Here is a 23,066-nt window from a genome sequence, read left to right as displayed (position 1 = left end):
GTCTGAAGGAGCAGCTCCCTCTTCCATCCTCCTGGAGCCCATGGGTTTGCCTGTTACATCATCGAGCCCAAGCTGCCGTGGAGTGCCACAGTCCCTCTCCTTGGGCTGTGAGCCCCTGCAGGGCAGTGACAGCAGGGACCTGGGCAGAAGGAGAGGGTGAAAAGCAAGGCTTGCCACAGCCTAGCTTGGCCTGAAGAGCAACCCTCCTGCCTCTGACCTGTGACCTGAATGCCAGCACACATCTCACTTCCCTGCACACTGCCAGTTCTGCCTTTGCAGTAACGGCCCTCCCTGCGCCTTTGGGGTCCTGGCCTCCCAGACAGAAAGAGGGACCGATTCCAGAGTAGAGGGATCTGTTTCAATGTTGTCTCAGGGTCCAATTAGGGAAGCAGACCACTCTGAGTGGGTGTATTAAGGTTAGGGTTCTGCTGAGGAACAGAATCAACAGGATGTATATAAATGAAGAGAGGGGTGGGAAGAGCAAGGGTTTGGGGGAGAGAGAGGGAAAGAGAGAAAGATTTTAAGGAATTGGCTCACATGATTGTAGAGGCTTAGCAAGTTCAAAATCATCAGCATAGGCCAGCAGGGTAGAGACCCAGGGAAGAGCTCCAGAGAAGAGTCTAAAGGTGGCCTGCCAGCAGAATTCCCTCTCCTGAAGAGGTCAGTCTTCCTATTAAGGCCTTCATTTGGTTGGATGAGGCCATCCATGCTATGAAGGATAATCTGCTTTACTCAAAGTCCACTGATTTAAATATTAATTTCACCTAACAACATATTCACAAAAACATTCAGAATAATGTTTGACCAAATACATGGGCACTGTGGACTAGCCAAGTTGACATACAAGATTCAACATCAACAGCCATTCCATGTCAACTTGGCATCCATACATATCTCCTTAAACCACACTTACTCTCCAAATAAAGACAATAATAAGGTAATAATTCCACCTAACTTGATATGACTATCTTGTATATAATTGAAAATGCACTAACCCTTTCCCTAGAAGAGGATGCAAAGTCCTTGGGTGATGTTTATTCTTCTCCTTGATATCCCATAACTGAAATACTATGCTGTAAAGTTAACAATACTATGATATAAAGTCAGAACATCTTATGTTACATAAGGGGATAAGAGAGGAAAGAAAACAAAGATATTAAACACACACACAGAGCACAAAATAAGGAAGAAATCCTCATGACAATTACAGTCCTTGTTTTCTGTAACTGGGAATGTGGTTGTAGCTGATATTTATAATTACCTTTTCCTACTGCCCATTCCATATTCCCTTTGTCCTTGGCTGATGTGTTTCTTTACCTGGTAGGATGCCCCGAACCATCATTCATGGAGGATCAAGGTCATTAGTAATCTTGCCTGAATTTGATTGTTGTAATTTTCCACCGACTTTAATGACAGGGCATGGTAATACTAAGAGACACCCTTAAGGGATCTCCTATACTCCAGACATACTCTTCCTTACCTCCATCGTGATGTTCAAGGGGTATGTTTTGGCCCCACCTTCTCACAACTGACTCTGTCTAAAGCTACTTGGCCATCTTGAAATCCTTCTCAGGTCCTGATTCTGGGTCATGCTCAGGGCATTCTCTGGATATTTCCTTCTGTTCAGGCCATTTCCTATGTTCATTTATGTCTACATATACCTGGTAGGGGGAGCTTAAGATGAAGTCGGTTGGAGCTGCCCTTTGGCATAATTTTTTCTTAATTATCCCTAATCAGTGGCATTTACTCTTGACCCTCTGCTTGTCAGAGGGCCAAACTTACAGACATTTTAAGCTTAAAACAAACATTTACAAAGCTGAACTTTGCCTATTCAGTGACAAACACACAAACATCCAGAACTCTAAATATTGTATTTTATCATTAGTTCGTTTTATGAAATGAGTGTGAGAATTTCCCTTCCCTGCTAGAGGCAAGCATTGAAATAATACACATACATTTTGGAAGAGATTTCCAGGGGTGTGTATTATACACTATTAACTGAGCATGAAGAGGACTCCAGGTGTATCTGCTTTGTAACTCACCTGGAGAGCACCCTGCCTGCTGATAGCACTGAGGGGGCATTGTTACCCCACCGCCAGCTAAGGTGAGTGAACACTGAATGTGAGAAATATCAACAGAAGGAAAACCTTCAAGTCTTGGGAAGAGTCTGGTTGGGGGGAGAGAGTTGGGGAGGACCAGATATGCCTTGGGAAAATAGAGAGGCAGCAGCCTGGCAATTTGATTTCCCTTTTGAAATAGTAGGCTCTGTCCTTGGTAGCAAGAAGCAGAAAATATTAAAAAAAAAAAAAATTCATTTGAAAAAAAATTGAAAAGCTATGAATAAAAATAAGCATATGGTTTGGTATCCTGATTTTTAAGAGTTTACTGTAACAAATATTCTTTGAAAAAACAGAATTTGAAGGTCAGAAAATTAAATCAGATTTAAGGGTTGAGAATCTTGTCCCATATTTTTCTCTTTCAAAGTTTATATGGTCAATTAGAACCTATAATTACTTTTCCTAGTTGAGGGCATCAGATCTTGGCATCTGTATTGTATTTGTTGAAAGAAATTTCCATATAATAAGGCATTTGAGCTTCTGTTAGATCATCCACAGAAACAATGCCCAACAGGTTATAAAAAATTCTCTATTCCAAATACCCTTATAAACTGGAATTTTCATTCTTTTTTTAAGCAAGAACCTTAGGACAATTGGTGGTAGGCTTAAAGAAAGTCTTTGGAGGGCGCCTGGGTGGCTCAGTCCATTGAGTGTTCAACTTGATTTCGGCTCAGGTCATGATCTCAGGGTCGTGAGATTGAGCCCCACGTCAGGCTCTGCGCAAAGCATGGAGTCAGCTTGAGATTCTCTCTCTCCCTATCCTGCCCCCCTGCCCCCGGCTTGTGCACATACTCTCTCTCTAAGAAAAGAAAGATAAAGTCTTTGGAATAGGACGGACTCACGTGGCATCTGTCTCTGTCACTTGCTAGTTGTGTTGCTGTGGGCAGTTATCTGACCTCTCTAGGCCTCAGCTTCCTTAAATGCAAAATGGGGATGATCTTAGGTCACCTTTAAGATTGTTACAGAGATTAAGTGACATAATGCACACAAAGCTCTTGGCATAGTGTCTGGTACATAGCAATTAACTGCTAAGTTGTGCTGTTGAAGAGAGGGACCCAGCATTTGGTTCTCACTACATTCTGAGAACAAAGCACAATGCCTGTGATATATAATAAGGCTCAGATGTAAACTGAAAGAAGGAAGGAAGGAGACTTATGGGTTGCTCTAGCTTGGGGTGAATGGGCAGAGGCACTGTTTTTTACCTTCTCATACTTTCCCTCCTCAAAGATCCCAATTACCTCAAAGAAACTTTGCTTAAATTTCCAAACTACTGGGGCACCTGCCTAGCTCACTTGGTAGAGCATGTGACTCTTGATCTCAGGGTCCTGAGTTCAGGCCCCATGTTGGGCACAGAGCCCACTTAAAAAGAAAAAAAATTTCAAAACTACTCCCCATACCAAACTGTGGTTAAAAAAAAAAACCCAAAATTTTAGTTAAATACATCAGAGTCAAGAGACAGAAGGGGGGTGAGGATGCGGGTGCCTGATACTGCCCCTCTTTTTCCAGAAAGGTCCAAGCTCTTGTCTTACTTGCTCATTCACTGCAGGGAAAAGGCTGGGCCTCCATTTCTCAGTCATGAGCAGAATTCAGTATTATAGTAACGTCAGGATCAAGGGCTCTTTTCAGCGCATTAGATTCTGAGCACCACTGCTTTTAGAATAATCCATTGGGCTTTTTCTTCATTTCACTGTAAATTATAGAAAAAAGCTGCTTGATACTTCCAAATTCTGCAGAATTAAGGGCATGATATTTAGCCCCCCACTCCCATTTTTTTTTTTTTTTTAAAGAAAATTCAATTGTATCAAAACAAACAGAAGCCCTGTAGGGTTTGGAATAGTAAATGGTGTTATTCTTCTCTCTTTCCCAGCAACGCTCGGCACAGAGGGCTGCACATGTGGGTTCCCAGAGGGCTTCGAGGTGGCTGGCCAAGGGCAGGATTTAACCTGTGCCAACTGACATTCAACACTTAACACTGAGGGCAGAGAAGACCAAGGGCATTCAGAGGTGGGACAGGGCCAGGTCTAGAGGGGGAGGGCTGGGGCCTCGGAAGATGAGGGAATGATTAGCTTGACTGGGATTCAGGAAGCGTGTGAGCCAGGAGGCAGTTAGGAAGTGATATGGACGGGAGCCACCACTGTGGCTCTCGGGGCAGTGGGATCTCTTCAGGGGGCTCCTTTCAGGATGCCAGCTCTTCTACAAAGCCCAGGAACTCCCACTACACATACATGTCCCTCTTTTAGAAGACTTATAGGACTTCTAATGATTCATTAATTTATGTACAGGTCTCATTTCCCTCCTTGAAGGCAGAGGCGAAGGGCCGCTTCCCTCCCAGACTAGCTGCGTAATTTGCAACAGCACCGTTGGTGTTGAAATGAGATGAAACGTGCTATGTGCCACACATCCTGGCCTGAGACCTTGTATCTGGGTGGAGGAACAGCTGTTACAAGGGGGTGAGGGGAAGAGGAGGGCAGAAAGGAGACAGAATCTTGGCACACGCTGTAGTGGGAGTGAACTGGGTCCCACATCAGCTCCACTTCCATGTTCAACCCCAGAGCTGAGAGTTTCTCTAGTTTCAAAGTCAGCAGCCAGGACCTCGGAAACAGGGGAGAGATTTAAGGGGTTCTGAGAATGACTTTGTCAGACTCATTTAGACCCAGGCCTTCAGCTGGCCCTATCTCTTGGGAGTCCGCCATGCATCCTGCCTGTCTCTGAGAGCTTACTGGTGATGCCCTGGAGGGCAGGGCAACTGGGAGATAAAAGGAGCAAAAGCTCAGGCTGAACAAATTGATTCCTTGTTAGCAGACTTGGGCAAGGTCTGCTGAGAATGACCCTGAAAGGTGGACAGAGATGCCTCTTTTGGTTTAATGATTGGCTTAGTCCGGGTTCCCGGGAAAAACACTGAGCAAGAATTTCGGTACAGGTAGTTTATTTTGGGAACAAATCCCAAGGAACAGGAGTGGAGGGGTGGGAAGATCAGGCAGGCAAGGAAGAACAGAGAAAAGCAAGCCAAGGGTGCAGTACTGAACTGATAAAGTTGGGCATCACCATGGGCAACCGGGGCTCTATCCTCTTAGTTACACAGAATGCTCCTCAGACCTGCCCACCGGAAGAATGGAAGAGGGGAGTATTTCTCCACCAGCTCAAAGCTTGTCCCAAGAAGCGTTAGTTCTTTTGCATTTGCAGGTATGTGCATGTGTCAGACGGGGCAGGGATTTCCCGGCAGGGGTCCCTGGCTGCTGTGACAGTGAAGACCAGAGGCAAGAAGACAACAGGTGCAGCCAAGGCAAGGTGCTCTCACGTAACACCTGTATGCAGTCGTTTGCCACAGCAAAGCTGGAATAAAAAGATGGGCTGGGAAGCTGTGAGGCCAGCCACAGGTGCAGTCTGATATAACTTCAGGTGCAATGTCCTTTCCCTGCCTTCCATAAATAGAACTACATTTCCATTTAATTCTCAGTCCAAAGTCAGGACCTCTGGTTTTGCTAGGTGGAAACAGGAATTCTTCCTTTAATTAAATGCTTTTCTAGCAATGCATAACCCTCAAAGTGTAACCAGCAAACCAATGTAACGATTTATGTTATGGCTGTGGCATGGCGTACAGAGTGAGTATTCTGAAACACAACACCGAAGAAAGTACGGGGCTTGAGTTTGTAAAATGGGTACGGAGAATCAAGTGCATCCTGCCTTTTGATCCTCCCATTCTTCAAGACTCTATGTGTCAGGAGCTGGGGATAAAGAAGAAACAGTAACTCTCAAGAAGCTCGTGGAACGGAGCTGACAAGTTTCTTTTAAAGCCCTACCAGGCAAGCATTCCCTCCCGTTTTCATCTGCATAGCCCCTTTCCAATCAGCGCTTCTGTAATTTGACGGAAACATAGCTCCTGTCACTAATTTGTGGATAGTTTCCTTCTCTGCTCAGGCGGTTTTTCATCGCAGAAAGTTGGCTTGGTCATCCTGATCTTAGGCCAATTGGCCCCTGACGTTCTATTGTTGAAACTCTGGGAGCTGTGCCATTCTTAAATTACTTTTAAAGATTCATAGGAGTAATTCTTTAAATGCATTCCATCCGATCTAAAGACAAATATAAAAACCACTCAACCAACTCCGATGAGTTCTAACGTCAGCAAACATGCACAGAAGCTGGAAGGAGCCTCATTCCTCACCAGGTTCCCTCAGTGCCTGGTGCGGCACCTGCTCCTTCCAGCCCGAGAGCCCCAGCCTCTCCAGAACGCGCCTGGCGGTGGAGATCAGCGCCCGGCAAGGGGTTAATCTCGGGCTGGGAGCTAGATTGGGGGTACCCTCTGCGGGACGAGGGCCAGGAGAGACGCGGGAGGAGGAAGGAGAAAGCGCAGGAGCACTCCCCGCCCCTGGGACACCCGCGGTCCGCCCCGCCCCGCCCCGCCCCGCCCCGCGCCGCCAGACAGCGTGCACCCACCTTATCTAGGCTCGGCCGCATCCGGTAGCCGAAGGAGGAAGCCGCCCTAGTGGGAGCGTGTAGAGGGGCTTCGAGAAGGAAACGGCTGCAGCGCCCCCCCTCGGTCGTCCAAGCCAGGAGCGCGGGTATCGGCGAAGCGTCGGTCTCAGGGGAACGCGCCCGCTGGGCCCTCCGCAGCCGGAGCCCCTCCACCCATTTGGTTTGGGGTAAGAGGAGGGGTCCGCATCTCGGCAGCTCAGGAGGGATGCGCCGACGCCCCCTGCTCGGTTTGGTTTGGCCTTGCGCGACCCCTTGGCCGAGTCTCCAGGATACGGATGGGGCGCAGATTCCTATAGGTCTGGCCCTGCAGCTGCGGTCGGGGTAAGGGTGGGAAGATGGACGGATCCTGTCCAGATCTGTGTCAGTCCCGGGTGGCCCTCACCCACCGCCTTCCTGGGCCTTCTGTCCGCGCTCTGGGAGCCCGCCTGGCGTTTATTAGGCATAATGTGCTCAGCAGGAGGAGGCCCAGGTTGAACACGCAGCCCCGAGGCGCCCAGGGGAAACCCTCGGCACTTATCCTTCCCTGCCTGCGCATTTTACAAAAGACCACCCCGGCCCCCCAGTAGGGAAGGAAGCGGCGCAAGGTCATTTCATAGTCGGAAGCCGAACCAGTACCGAAGCCGGTCGTTCCAGCCCCAGGCTCGACCCACCCCTTCACCGCATCTCCCTCCTCCTGCCCCACATCGCGTCCTTCACGAAGCCCTGTTCTCAGGACTTGGGGAATGCTCCTCCCCTCCCGCGGCGCCCTGGGCAGGATGGTAGACAGTGGTTAGGCTGCCGGTTCGGCCGCCTGGAGCACGAGCTGAGCTTGCGGCTGCCGGAGGACCGGACAGGCAGCCGGACGGGGACGGGAGGTGGGGGGTGGGGGAGGGGAGCACGGTGGAGGCGCCGCGGGGGCACCGTGGGGATGCTGAGGCGGTGTTACGCCCGGGCACGCCGAGCCGCCGGCGCGGCGCGGCTTTGTCTGGGCGGTTCCGTCCCAGCCAATGGGAGCGCGGCTCGAGCCGAGCCCCTTGGCTCCCGCCTCCCGCCGGCGGGAAGGAACTGCGGCCCTGCCATTGGCTGCGCGGCCTTCCGCGAGGTGTGGAGCGAGGTGGCGCGAGCGCCTCTCCGGCCGCCGCCGTTCCGCTCGAGTCCCTGAGCGTGCGAGAGAAGGTGTCTTCTTGGCTGTCCGCCCGCAGCCGCTTTGGGGAGGGTTTGGCGCTGCTCGCGTCCTTGAGCTCTGCTCGCGTCCTTGAACCCTGCGGGTTTTTTTTCCAGCCAGTCGGCCAAAATCGGCCTCGAGTCAGCTGATGCGGCGTCATGGGCTAGCCCTGTTTGGGGGTAGTATGCAGAGGCACGTGTTTCATTGCGGAGGGCTGCCCGCAGGCCTCCTGCCGCCGGGATCCTTCAGGACGCAGCATTTGTCCTAATTTCTACCAGAGCTTTGGAGCCCGGCCGTGCACGGGTTTATATGCACCCCTGGCCAGCGTGGAAGCTGACCTTTGGAATTGGTGTAGCTTTCATACTCTCTCCATACACATGCATATAGTGTCTGTTTCCTGTCGGACACCAGTGTACATATTTTGGAGGAGGCGGAAGTCAGTGATATAACATGTGGATCCTATCTGTGCGGAGCGCACAGACCAGGTGGGAATTGGTGGATAGGGGCTGTGAATGCTACCTCTATCTAGTATTGCTTGCTTAGGTAAGTGCTGTTCTAAGTGCTGTTACAGAGGCACAGAGGAAGGGATGGAATGGAAGTGTCGGCGAGAGATTTTTTTTTAAAGTTGGGGCATCAGGAAAGGCATCTTGGAGGAGTGTTCTTTGAATCAGGACTTGGTCATATGAACAAGTCACATGTGGGATGGGATGAGCAAGACATGGAAATTGGAGAGTACAGGGCTCGTTGAGCGATGGGGTAGCAAGTGGTAATGAGTAGATGAGAAAAGTATAGTGATTTGGAGGGGCCAAGTGAGGCCCGGCTTGTATACCCCGATTTGAAATGTGGTAAGCACTTATGAGTAGAATGGCTCTTTAATTTGTCAGTTGTGCTGATATTATTATTATTATTTTTTACATCTGCACCACAAATCTTGGAAGTATCTTTGATTTTTCGTTCTTGCACATTCTCCATTAAATTTGTCAGTTAAATCATATGGGGCTCTACCTTCAAAAGGTAGCCAGACTCTGACCACTTCTAGTTACCTTCATAGTTTCCACCAGGTCTGGCAGCCCTTCTGTATATCTCCGGAGAGTACCTTTTCACATTTCACTGGAGTTGTGCACTTTATGGCTATAAATTGTTTCCCTGGGTTACTGCCCCAGCATATAAATGGTCTCCCTGCTTCTGCTTTTGTTCATCCTCAGTTTATCCTTAAGCCAGTGAGACTTATTGTATTAAATGTAAGTCTGATCGGGGTGCCTGGGTGGCTCAGTTGGTTAAGCCACTGCCTTTGGCTCAGGTCATGATCCTGGAGTCCCGGGATCGAGTCCTGTATCGGGCTACCTGCTCAGCAGGGAGTCCGCTTCTCCCTCTGATGCTCCCCCCTCTCATGCTCTCTCTCTTTCAAATAAATTAACTCTTTAAAAATAAATCAATAAATAAAAAGTCTGATCATAGTATTCCTCTGCTGAAAACCCCCTTAAGTAACTCACATATTATGTGCCTACTGGGTAGAAGGCACTGTTAGGTATTGGGGGTATGACAGTGACCAAAGCAGACAAAACCCCCTGCTCTCAGAGTTTATATTCTAATGGGACTGAAAGATAACAAATAAGAGAAATAAGTACAATATGTATAATGATATAATGTAGTAAGTCAAGGAGGGGGGAAAATGGAAGCAGGGAAGGGGGAGTAGAAAATGCCAGGGTGGGGGTGGGATTGATGGGGTAGCCAGGGAAAGTCTTAGTGAGGAAACATTTGAGTAAAAGACTGAAGTGAGAGAAGGAGCCCTGTGGATAGTGAGGGGGAAGAATGTTCCAAGTAGAGGGAAAAGTAAAGTTTCCAAAGCAGGTGCTTACTTGTCATGTTCTAAGTATAGCAAGAAGGCTATTGTAACCAAGGTGCAGTGAAGGGGGGGGAGGGATGAGGACCCAGATCGTGGAGGGTCTTGGGGGCAATCTGTAGTGATTTTGGCTTTTACTGCAAGCAAGAGTTTGGTGCAGGAGTGAGATGATCTGAGTTATATTTCACAGGATCATGCAAGCCCGTGTTGAGCAGTGTCTGAAGGGGGACAAGGGTAGAAGCAGGGAGCCAAGTTGGGTGGCAATTGCAATAATCCAGGCAAGAAGTGAAAACGGCTTAGACAAAAATGATATCAGAGGGCTCTAGATATATTGCTTATTGTTAACCCTCCAATTCACTCACCCCATCACTAATATCAGTTCCTCAGCTAGAATGTAATCACAGTCCCTACTCCTTTTCAGGAGAGATCCCCTATCTCTCTTGGTTTTTTGTTTTGTTTTGTTTTATTTTTTTAAGATTTTATTTATTTATTTGAGAGAGAGAATGAGATAGAGCATGAGAGTGGGGAGGGTCAGAGGGAGAAGCAGACTCCCTGCTGAGCAGGGAGCCCGATGCGGGACTCGATTCCAGGACTCCAGGATCATGACCTGAGCCGAAGGCAGTCGCTTTACCAACTGAGCCACCCAGGCGCCCCTACATTGCCTTTTAAAACACTAGGCTGGCCAAACAGAAGCAGCCAGGTAGAACACATTGGAGGCAGGCTGCCAATTCTCAGAACTTCGAATCTCACACAGAAGCTCACTGATCTCAAGCTCCTCAGTGTGGGGTCCCTACACAGGAACATTTCCTGCCTAAACCCATGCTGCCCTCAGTCGGATAGGGCCTTCCTTTCCCACGTGGGAGTGCCCAGGCTCATCCAGACTTCGTGGCTAGAAACACATACTTTCTCTTTCCTGCCTAAGGCCTGCCTCCTGTGTTCCTGTTGCCTGCTGGTGGCCTTGCTTTTTCCAAGGATTTCAGTATGGGGAATGTCTGTCCCTTGCAAGAGAGACCCTGATCCTAACCCACAGGAATGCAACCAGCTACATCCTCTGCGAGATAGTCCTGTCAGCATGCCACAAGGGAGCCCAACACTGGGGCGAGGATGCACACAATGTTTTTTTGGAAAGAAGGTACATTCCACAGGTTATGCGTGGGTGACACATTGAAAATGGAAAGGGGTGTCCTCGAGAATAGGCCCAGGTGTTCTTAATGTTAGAAAAGTTTCTCCCTTGGGGCACCTGGTGGCTCAGTCAGTTAAGCGTCTGCCTTCAGCTCAGGTCATGATCCTGGGGTCCTGGGATCGAGCCCCGTGTCTGGCTCTCTGCTCAGTGGGAAGCCTGCTTCTCCCTCTCCCTCTGCTGCTCCCCCTGCTTGTGCTCTCTCTCTCTCTCTCTCAAAAAAAAAAAAAAATCTTTAAAAAGAAAAGAAAAGAGAGGAAAAGAAAAGTTCCTCCCAGATTCCAGATTGGCATGTGAGCATCTTGATTTCGTGATAGTATCTTACAGATTTGGTCCCTGGAAGTCAAGTCCTCTGTGCCAAGTTACCCTGGGGCAGCTGACTGAGTTCAAGGCCCAGGAGACTGTCCCCCTCCCGCTGCCCCCCCCAGAGATGCTCCGCCTTCTTGCAGCGTCCACCTCTCACAGCCATCTCTGTTTCCAAACCAAAAGGCAAGTGAGGGCTTTTCAAGTTTGAGAACTTCATATTTACAGAGAAGAAAGCCCAGCACTAGGCATTAAGATGGCAAACAGTGCGGCGCTGGGCGTGTGGTGGTGAGCATAGCTGCCTTCTAAGATGGCAAACGTCCCCGAAGACTGCATGGGAATCCCACGGCCCATAGCACTGTGTTTGCAGTGGAAAAAGCAACATGTTTTAGAAACTTAAAAAGGAAGAAGAGATCTAAAATCCTCCCATTCTGTGTGTAAGAGATGACATCACAAATAGTGAGTTGTTCAAAGGGCCGAGCTTTCATGTACTTTAAGCTATTTTTACTCCAGCACTTTCCGATATTGCTGACTTGAGGGTAAATAAAATTGAAAGCAGCCCTCTGTGTGGAGATAACATTGACGTGGTCTCTGGCACAGACACTGAGCAGAAGGGAGGAAGGGCTTTAATTATAGACTACTGGATTAGGAGTCGGCCAGCGGCAGTGACCTCAGACTCTAGTCCCGACAGGAGAGGCAGAGAGGCGTGTGTTCCGCCAGCTCAGCGGCTAGGTTGGGGGCTGGGGGCGGGTGGGCACCCCCCATGAAGACTCTGAGCCACGTGGGCTTGTGCTTTCTCTGAAGGGCCAGTGTGGCTCCATTCTGCTGTTGCCTGCCAAGGGCTTGCTATGGCAACTTCAGTGTTGGCCGCAGGCTGACTTTCTACACGCAGCTCATCCCCACTCGCAGAGACTCACTGAACGCCTCCTTTGTGTCAGGCTTCTTCTAGGTATGAGGGATTCAGTGGTGAACAAGACGGACAAGGCTCCTGGCCCCACTGAGCTTGTGATCCAAAAGGGGAGGATAAAGTAAAGAAACACCGTGGTTTTGGATTGAAGAGTGATCTTACAGAGAGCAACCTCTGTGTGTTGCATGGGGGATCTGGACAGCCCCCTTGAAGTCCAAAGAGTCAGAAGGACTCAGCCACCTAGAGTGAGGGAAGAGCAAAGGCTGGGGGGTGGGGGCACAGAGGCAGGAAAGAGCTTGGCACACACACGAGAAGCTTTTAGAAGGTTAATGTGGCCATAGAGCAGTGAGCAGAGGGGAGGGTGGTACCAGACAAGGTTGGGAAGGGAGGCAGAGGCCCACACCCAACAGGCATGGAGAGGAGGCTTTTAGGCAAAGGAGTCACATAACTTGACTGGTGTTTTTTTTTTAAAGATTTTATTTATTAGAGAGAGAGCATGAGCAGGGGGAGGGACAAGCAGACTCCCCACTGAGCAGGGAGCCCAATGCGAGGCTCAATTCCAGGACCCTGAGATTATGACCTGAGCTGACATTTAACAGACTGAGCCACCCAGGTGCCCCACTTGACTGATATTATAAAGATCTTTCTGGCTACAGTGCTGGGAATAGTGTGGTGAGTAGGGACAGGAGTGGAAGCAAGAGACTGCTGCGTAGTCAGGGAAAGATCACACAAGCCAAGGGATCCCTATTTGTTTTCCTTTCTTGAGGATTAAACAGATTAAATACCTCCACTTGCCGCCCACAGTGAACCATGCAGTGGTTGGCTAGATAATGAATTGATTCCAGACCTAGTGGCCCCGGGTGGCTGGTCATCAGTTAGGTTTGGGTGGCAGCACAAGGGCAGGAAGGAGCTGCCTCCCAGGCACAACCTCATTCCTGATAACAATGGTATAACAAAGCACAGGCAGGTGTGCAAACGAGAGGCTAGGATGGTTCACCAGGAAAAGAGCAACAGTTTGTCAGGCTGTGGTTGCCTTGCTCAGCTCCCTCCTAGCCTCCCCTTCCTGCCCCTGGGCCAAAACTAATGCACACAGCAATCAACAGTCAATCATGCACAACTAGTCCTGGTGCTGAGTAGCCTTAAGGTGACACCACGTGGTACATGGCCTTGTTGCAATAAGATTGATTTGACTTCAAAAGAGGGGAGTGGGGAGTGGGAGAGACTCTGTGTGTGTGTTTATATGTGTTTTAATTTAGGCTGATGAACATGTGTCTCACTTTCTAGCTCCAGTCTCCATGCACCAGAGCTACTGATGAGTTGAGCCTCTGAGCCAGACCCTGTGTGTGGTGGGGTGGGGGAGAGAGGTGGAAGGTTGAGCCCAGTGATTTGCCATGGGTTGGAAGAGCTGCCTTGGAGGCATGTGGCCAAACAGCATGCAGGTTGATGCCCTGGGTCACCACAGATTGATGATCTGCTGGTTATGGGGAACACAGACAAGAGAATGGAGCCCCATGAGTTGGAATCCCTGAGGGGATGCGTCCCCAACTGCCCCCTGTGGTTGCTACTTCACTTGGTTGTAGGATCACCAGTCTGGTCCCACCTTCTCATGTTACAGATGGGTGACAGCACGCCCACGGTTGCCCAAGGAGTTGGTGGCACAGCCAGAACTAGAACACAGCTCCCAACTCTTTCCATCAGATGAGGCTGCAGCTTGATAAGGGAGGTGTAGGAAGACCCTGCCTGGTACCGTGACCAGACCTGGGCCAGACAGACAGAGCCCAGTTGGACTCTTACAACCTGGAGCGAAAATGGCCACTCCTGCCTCAGCCCCTGAAGGGTACACCCATGGAGGCAACAAGGCAACACTGAGGGTGCATTTTGTGTTTCAGAACCCACCAGGAGGAGGCCCACCATTCTACCTCTTGTGGCCGCCATGCTGACCGCCCGCCTCTTCAGACCCCTGTCACAGCTCCCAGGGAGAACCCTGAGTTGCTACGATAGAGAAAATGGAACAAGGTAAGAAATGAAAGGGTGGGAGGAGGAAAAGATGGCGGAGGAGTACAGGACCCTATTCCAACCAGTCCCCAGAATTGAGCTGGATATCTACCAGAACACTCGGAACACCCACAAAATCAGCCTGAGATGTAAGAAGATGGATCTGGATCTCTACAAACAGAATATTGCAGGTGGTTGGTTTCGAGGTACGAAGTGGGGAGCTCTGATTCTGCAGGCACATATGGGAAGATAAACGGCAAGGGGAGGGAGCTGTGGTGATCCTACACCGCCGGTGAGTGATAGCCTCCCCCCTGGGGACAGGGCACAGACTCACAGACTGGTAGTGGCGGGGAAAGGACTTTAGGGCAGCCCCCCTGGACTGAAACCCAGAGCGGCTGGGCCGCACGTGCAAACTGGGGGCGGCTGGTGGTTTTAGAAGCACAAAGGGCAGAGACGTGCCCCGACCTGGAGGTGAGGACTGGGAGCGCTGCTGAGGGGCACACAACCCAGAATCCTGCAGTTTATAGCAGCACAGACAGAAACAGAGATAGTGTGGCCTGGAGAGCTCACTGAAGAACAGACTGCGATCTCTCCGCTCTCAGGCAGATGGTTGGAAGTGATCTCTTCTGCTCTAACTCTCGGAAGAGACATGGAAAGCCGCCAGGAAAAGCTGCCAGAGAACAAAAGCCCCCAAAATCCTGTTTTCACTGAGCCCATCCCCCACCACAGGGGGCAGGGCAACTCTGCCCAAACAGGGTTGCCTGAGTAACAGTGTGGCAGGCCCCTGCCCCAGAAGACAGGCTGGGAGAACAAGAGGCCAACAACCCTAAGGTCCCTATAAAACAGGTGCATCTTGCTTGGGTTGTGGTCAATAATTTGGACTCTGTACATTCCCTCAACCATCCCTCAACAGAATGTCTAGGACGAGGAACCCCCAAAATAGGAAAGACTTAGAGACTGTGACTTCTGCCACAGATTTACAAATGGATACAGATATAATCAAGATGTCGGAAATGGAATTCAGGGTAGCAGTTGTGAAGACAATAGCTAGAATGGAGAAATCGATTAATGGCAACATAGAGTCTCTAAGGGCAGAAATGAAAGCTGAACTGGCAGAACTTAAAAATGCTATCAATGAGATCCAATCTAATCTAGATAATCTAACAGCTAGGGTAAGCGAGGCAGAAGAATGAATTAGTGATCTAGAAGACCAATTGATAGAAAAGAAGGAAAAAGAGAAGGCCAGGAAAAACAAATCAAAATCCATGAAAATAGAATCAGAGAAATAAGTGACACCATGAAACGTTCCAAAGTCAGAATTATTGGGATCCCTGAGGGGGTGGAGAGAGAAAGAGGACTAGAAGATATATTTGAGCAAATCATAGCTGAGAACTTCCCTAATCTGGGGAATGAAACAAACATTCCTGTCCTAGAGGCAGAGAGGACCCCTCCCAAGATCAAGGAAAACAGGCCAATGCCCCGGCATGTAACAGTAAAACTTGCAAATCTTAGAACCAAGGAAACCATCTTAAGGGCAGTTAGGGGGAAGAGATTCCTTACATATAGAGAGAGGAACATCAGAATAACGTCAGACCTATCCACAGAGACCTGGCAAGCCAGAAAGGGCTGGCAAGACATATTCAGGGTACTAAACGAGAAGAACATGCGGCCAAGAATACTTTATCCGGCAAGGCTGTCATTTAGAATGGATGGAGAGATGCAGAGCTTCCAAGACCGGCAGAAACTGAAAGAATATGTGACCACTAAGCCGGCCTTGCAAGAAATATTAACGGGGGTTCTATAAAAGGAGAAAGACCCCAAGAATGATATACAACAGAAATTTACAGACAATCTATAGAAACAAGGTCTTCACAGGCAACATGATGACAATAAATTCATATCTTTCAATAATCACTCTCCACGTGAATGGCCTAAATGCTCCCATAAAACGGCACAGGGTTGCAGATTGGATAAAAAGATAGGACCCATCCATATGCTGTCTACAAGACACTCATTTTGAACCTAAAGATACATCCAGACTGAAAGTGAAGGGATGGAGATCCATCTTCCCATGCCAACAGACCTCAAAAGAAAGCTGGGGTAGCAATTCTTATATCAGACAAATTAGATTTTAAGCTAAAGACTGTAGTGAGAGACACAGAAGGACACTATATCATTCTTAAAGGGTTTATCCAACAAGATCTAACAATTGTAAATATCTATGCCCCCAACATGGGAGCAGCCATCTACATAAGCCAACTGTTAACCAAAATAAAGAGTCATATTGATAACAATACATTAATTGTAGGAGACCTCAATACTCCACTCTCAGCAATAGACAGATCATCTAAGCAGAAAATCAACAAAGAAACAAGAGCTTTGAATGACACACTGGACCAGATGGACCTCATAGATATATACAGAACATTCCACCCTAAAACAACAGAATACTCATTCTTCTCGAGTGCACACGGAATTTTCTCCAGAACTGACCACATAGTAGGTCACAAATCAGGTCTCAACTGATACCAAAAGATTGAGATTATTCCCTGCATATTCTCAGACCATAATGCTTTAAAACTGGACCTCAATCACAACAGAAAGTTTGGGAGAAATTCAAACACTTGGAAGCTAAAGACTACTCTGCTCAATAATGTTTGGGTCAACCAAGAAATCAAAGTAGAAATTAAACAATTCATGGAAACCAATGAGAATGAAAACACATCGGTCCAAAACCTATGGGATACTGCAAAGGCGGTCCTAAGGGGGTAATACATAGCCATCCAAGCCTTACTCAAAAAATAGAAAAATCCCAAATTCACCAACTAACTTTAAACCTTAAAGAACTAGAGAAAAAGCAACAAAATGATGCCCAAGCCATGCATTAGAAGAGAAATAATTAAGATTAGAGCAGAGATCAATGAATTAGAAACCAGAAACACAGTAGATCAGATCAACGAAACTAGAAGCTGGTTCTTTGAAAGAATTAATAAGATTGATAACCACTGGCCAGACTTATCCAAAAGAAAAGAGAAAGGACCCAAATTAATAAAATTATGAATGAAAGGGGAGAGATCACCACTAACACCAAGGAAATAGAAACAATTATTAGAAATTATTATCAACAACTATATGCTGATAAATTAAGCAACCTGGAAGAATGGATGCCTTCCTGGAAACCTGTAAACTGCCAAGACTGAAACAGGAAGAAATTGACAACCTGAATAAGCCAATAATCAGTAACGAGATTGAAGCAGTGATCAAAAACCTCCCAAAAAACAAAGAGTCCAGGGCCTGATGGATTCCCTGGGGAATTCTACCAAACATTCAAAGAAGAATAATATCTATTCTCCTGAAGCTGTTTCAAAATATAGAAAGAGAAGGAAAGCTTCCAGACTCATTCTATGAGGCCAGCATTACCTTAATCTCCAAACCAGGCAAAGACCCCATCAAAAAGGAGAATTTCAGACCAATATCCCTGATGAATATGGATTCCAAAATTCTCAACAAAATCCTAGCTAATAGGATCCAACAATACATCAAAAGGATCATCCACCACAACCAAGTGGGATTTATCCCCGGGATGCAGGGGTGGTTCAACATTTGCAAATCAATCAGTGAGATAGAACACATTAATAAGAGGAGAGAGAAGAACCATATGGTCCTCTCGGTTGATGCAGAAAAAGCATTTGACAAAATATAGCATCCTTTCCTAATTAAAACTCTTCAGAGAATAGGGATAGAGGGAACATTCCTCAAGTTTATAAAATCCATCTATGAAAAACCCACAGTGAATATCATCCTCAATGGGGAAAAGATGAGAGCCTTTCTCTTAAGATCAGGAACACATCAAGGATGCCCACTCTTGCCACTATTGTTCAACATAGTACTAGAAGTCCTGGCAATAGCAATCAGACAACAAAAAGAAATAAAAGGTATTCAAATTGGCAAAGAAGAAGTCAAACTCTCTCTCTTCGCAGATGACATGATACTTTATGTGGAAAATCCAAAAGACTCCACCCCCAAATTACTAGAACTCATACAGCAATTCAGTAATGTGGCAGGATACAAAATCAATGCACAGAAATCAGTTGCTTTCTTATATACTAACAATGCAACTGTAGAAAAATTAGAGAAATGATTCCATTTACAATAGCACCAAAAACCACAAGATACCTTGGAATAAACCTAACCAAAGAGGTAAAGGATCTATACTCTAGGAACTACATAACACTCATGAAAGAAATTGAAGAAGACACAAAAAGATGGAAAAACATTCCATGCTCATGGATCGGAAGAATAAACATTGTTAAAATGTCTATGCTACCCAGAGCAATCTATACCTTCAACGCCACCCCAATCAAAGTTCCAATGACATTTTTCAAAGTGCTGGAACAAACAATCCTAAAATTTGTATGGAATCAGAAAAGACCCCGAATTGCCAAGGAAATGTTGAAAAAGAAAAACAAAGCTGGGGGCATCATGTTGCCTGATTTCAAGCTATATTACAAAGCAGTGATCACCAAGACAGCATGGTACTGGCACAAAAACAGACATATAGACCAGTGCAACAGAATAGAGAGCCCAGATATGGACCCTCAACTCTATGGTCAAATAATCTTCAACAAAGCAGGAAAAAAGATGGAATGGAATAAAAATAGTCTCTTCAATAAATGGTGCTGGGAAAATTGGACAGCTATATACAGAAGAATGAAACTCAACCATTCTTTAACACCATACACAAAGATAAACTCAAAATGGATGAAAGACCTCAATGTGAGACAGGAATCCATCAAAATCTTAGAGGAGAACATAAGCAGTAACCTCTTCGACATCAGCCACAGCAACTTCTTTCAAGATACATCTCCAAAGGCTAGTGAAACAAAAGCAAAAATGAACTTTTGGGACTTCATCAAGATAAAAAGCTTCTGCACAGCAAAGGAAACAGTCAACAAAACAAAGAGGCAACCCACAGAATGGGAGAAGATATTTGCAAATGACAGTACAGACAAAGCGCTGATTTCCAAGATCTATAAAGAACTTCTTAAACTCAACAACCAAAAAACAAATAATCAAGTCAAAAAATGGGCAGAAGACATGAACAGACACTTCTCAAAAGAAGACATAAAAATGGCTAACAGACACATGAAAAAATGTTCATCATCATTAGCCATCAGGGAAATTCAAATCAAAACCACATTGAGATACCACCTTACACCAGTTAGAATGGCAAAAATTGACAAGGCAAGAAACAACGAATGTTGGAGAGGTTGTGGAGAAAGGGGAACCCTCTTACACTATTGGTGGGAATGCAAGTTGGTACAGCCACTTTGGGAAACAGTGTGGAGGTTTCTCAAAAAATTAAAAATAGATTTACCCTATGACCCAGCAATTGCAGTCTTGGGTATTTACCCCAAAGACACAGATGTAGTGAAAAGAAGGGCCATATGCACCCCAATGTTCATAGCAGCAATGTCTGCAATAGCCAAACTGTGGAAAGCGTCTCGATGCCCTCCAACAGATGAATGGATAAAGAAGATGTGGTCCATATATGCAGTGGAATATTATTCAGCCATCAGAAAGGATGAATACCCAACTTTTACATCAACATGGATGGGACTGGAGGAGATTATGCTAAGTGAAATAAGCAGAGAAAGTCAATTATCATATGGTTTCACTTATTTGTGGAACATAAGCAATAGCATGGAGGACATTAGGAGAAGGAAGGGAAAAAGGAAGGGGGGGGAATCGGAGGGGGAGACGAACCATGAGAGACTATGGACTCTGAGAAACAAACTGAGGGTTTGAGAGGGGAGCGATGGGTTAGCCCAGTGATGGGTATTAAGGAGGGCACGTACTGCATGGAGCACTGGGTGTTATACAAAAACAATGAATCGTGGATCACTACATCAAAAACTAATGATGTATTGTATGGTGAGTAACATAACATAATAAAATTAAATGAAATTAAAAAAGAAAAAGGAAATCCCAGAAAGAAAATATGGCTCCTAAGTCATCATCAATATGGAAGCAAAACTTGAATCCCCATATGAAATGAAAGCACAGGGCATATATTCTAAGCAGAAAAATGTATAAACAGTTAAAGATTAATGTACCTTAGTGAGGCTCCGGCCAGATTTAAAAAGAAAAATCTTACTAGACCAATGTTTTTGCATTCCTGGGGCAGAATTATACAATGAGGGATGGAAGGGAGGCAGCTGGTCAAACACACACATTAAAAAAAAAAAAAAAAAGAAAAGAAAAGAAACAAAAGGGTGGAGGTGCCCTCGAGGGTCACACTTTGTGGGCAAAACAGAGCTCCTCACACATGGATGCTGCAGGAGGTGAGAAGGCCTGACTCTCAGAGATGTCTGTCAGTACCTGCTGTCCACCAGCAGAGGAAACTCAAAGGTGTCCTCAAAAGAAAAGACCTTCACAGGGCGCAGAAGAAGATCTTTCATCCCTGCTTTGTGTTTTTCAACTTTTTATTTTGAAATAACTACCCTTATGTGAAAGTTGCAAAAATAGTACAGAGAGTTCCTGTCTCTCCTTCACCTCACTTCCCTGCATGTTAACATCTTACAAACTGTAGCATAATCATCAAACCCAGGAAATGACTGCTGTGGTAATATGGTGAATTAATCTACAGACCTGATTCAGATTTCACCAAATGGCCTACTAATGGACCTTTTCCAGGTCCCACGTACAAACCAGGCTCCCACAAGTGCATTTAGTTGTCATGTCTCCTCAGTCTCGTCCTACTGGGGACGGTTCTCCAGTCTTGGTTGTTCATAACCTTGACACTTTGGAAGAATGCCTGTCAGTTTGGGTTTGTGTGGTGTTTCGTTGTGTGTACATTCAGATGTGTATGTTTGGAAGGATCCCCCCTAAGCGAGGTGATGCCCCTCTTGGAACATTGCATCAGGAGGCATAGAATGTTTTGCTTTGTTTTAAAATTTTATTTATTTGACAGAGAGAGAGAGAGAGAACAAGCAGGGGGAGCGGCAGGCAGAGGGAGAGGGAGAAGCAGGCTCCCCGCTGAGCCGAGAGCCCAACAACAAGGGGCTCAATCCCAGGACTCCGGGATCATGACCTGAGCCAAAGGTAGATGCTTAACCGACTGAGCCACCCAGGCGCCCCAGGAGGCATAGAATGTTGATGTGTCTCAATCCTTTGCTCACCTGGATAACTGCTCTTTCTAAATCTTAGACATGAAACCAGTTAATTAAAATGTCCCGAGGCTTTCCTGAATGGTTTGCGTGATTAAGTACAAATTAAAGCATTAAGTACAAATTAAACAAGAGCTCTTCTTTGAGAACTTCTGGAATTGCTTTTTTCAAGGGGATTCAGAGTGCTCTGTTACCTCATTTTCTTCTTTTGCAGCCAGAGTGAAGAAAAAATAATACACTTTCCGTTCTTTTATATTTGAGAGGAGTGAAATTAAGGGTCAGGTTAAATGCAAAGTCTCAGCAGCTAGAAAATCGATGGTCATTTTCGATGCTAATAAATAAGCCTGTCTAGGAGAGCATGCATTTAGGCTTTTAGGACCATTTGCTTAAAAGCATTTCCATGGGCTACAGAAGCTTGGTTGGAAACGGGCTTCAACTAGTAGAGGACATCATAGAAAAAGAGTAAGAAATGGCCCTTCCCACAGAGGCCACATCCCATGGAAGGGGGAATGGAGCCTGGCTCTCCTGAAGGACTCTGACCTGACAAGCTACCCTGCTTGCTGGCTCTGCACAGCCCTTGGATTTTGAGTTTCTGGCTTTGGTAGAAGGCCCTGGCCCTGCCCTAGGAGAGGTGACTTACTGATGCATTCCCCACCTCCTGGATCCTGGATGCACATACCAGCTGGCTGAAGGCCAGTGCTCAGCTCCGCCTGCCTGGGCATGACGTGTAATACTCCAGGATAGCCTGATCTGGGCAGAGTGGAGAAGGCTCCTTTATCCCTTCCAGCCCTGGCTCACATAGATTCTGTTGGCAGTCCCATCACTTGTGATTCATGGTTGACCAGACTACGTTGTTTTCGCATATGCTGCCATGTGAGACCATATTTCTCCCAGGCTGCACTGTGTCAATGACATTTGTCCCTCCTAGACCCCATCTTGTTATAGTCAGCTTGTCAAATTACTTAATCATGACTCCTTGCCGCAGAAAGCTGGGTTACTGGTTATTGTTGCCGATTCATGATGGACGAGACACAGACTGGTAAGATGGAAAAGAAGCCAGAATTAATGCTGGGCCAGCATGGGGTGGCATCTCAAATGTGGCCGACTGAGCCACCCAGGTGCCCCTGGATAACACATTTTTATGAATATTTTAAAAACTTTATGTTTTGAATAGGTAATATATTCACATAGTACAAAATTCAAATGGTACAAAATAGTACACGGTTAACAAGTTTATCTCCTACCTCCTCTCCCCTGTTACCAGCTGCTCAGGTGCCCCTACCACCTCCATTTATTGTTTGTGGTTTAATATTTATTTGAAAATTAACAGTACTTTGGAGCACCTGGGTGGCTCAGGCGGTTAAGCGCCTGCCTTCGGCTCAGGTCATGATCTCAGGTCTTGGGATCGAGCCCCATGTTGGGCTCCCTGCTCAGCTGGGGGTCTGCTTCTCCCTCAGCCTCTGCCCCTACCCCCTTTTGCTCCCTCTCTCTCTCCTCTCAAATAAATAAATAAAATTAAAAAAAAAAAGATTTAAAAAAACCTCACAGTACTTCTCCTTCTGGAAAGATGGAGTAGATGTACTTTTCTCTATTCCTCCCATCGGATACAACTAAAACCCCCAGGTTATATAAAACAAGCATAACAAGACTCTAGAAGATGGAGAGAAGATGGATCAGCTAGGGACCTCAGGGTCCAAGAAACAACACAGTGATGAGCTCTTGAGGTTTACTTTGCCCTTCATCTCTCCCACACCTGGAGCTGAAGAGGCTAGCAACCCAGCAATGCCAGTGAGCTCAGGACAAAAAGCCCCAGCAGAAGCCTGCTCTCTCTAGCCCAAAGGCCAGCCTAGCAAGACAGAAAACTTGGGACAGTAATTGCCGTACTCCAGCCAAACACCACAGGAAAAACTGTGGCCCCACCCCTACCTGCACCTG

The 23,066-nt window shown here is 46.8% G+C and overlaps 1 protein-coding gene across 5 annotated transcripts in view; it reads left to right on the top strand.

Annotated features, from left to right (window-relative positions):
• Window positions 1–1,176: 1,176 nt before the first annotated feature.
• The window catches only part of BDH1 (3-hydroxybutyrate dehydrogenase 1), a 44,748-nt gene continuing 22,858 nt past the window's right edge, over window positions 1,177–23,066 (top strand). The window contains exons 1-2 of one of the 5 annotated variants that reach the window (XM_032406864.1): window positions 1,177–2,104; window positions 13,857–13,983. In XM_032406864.1, the coding sequence (XP_032262755.1) occupies window positions 13,901–13,983 (83 nt within the window). In that variant the 5' untranslated portion in view covers window positions 1,177–2,104; window positions 13,857–13,900. Of the gene's footprint in view, window positions 2,105–6,540; window positions 6,912–7,938; window positions 8,220–13,856; window positions 13,984–23,066 lie in introns of those variants that run through there. The other 4 variants (XM_032406859.1, XM_032406861.1, XM_032406860.1 and 1 more) reach the window with 4 other exon arrangements.

The sequence above is a fragment of the Phoca vitulina genome, unplaced genomic scaffold (assembly GCF_004348235.1).
Source record: "Phoca vitulina isolate PV1807 unplaced genomic scaffold, GSC_HSeal_1.0 scaffold8, whole genome shotgun sequence".
NCBI lineage: Eukaryota > Metazoa > Chordata > Mammalia > Carnivora > Phocidae > Phoca > Phoca vitulina.
This window is presented reverse-complemented; position numbering and strand designations above follow the sequence as displayed.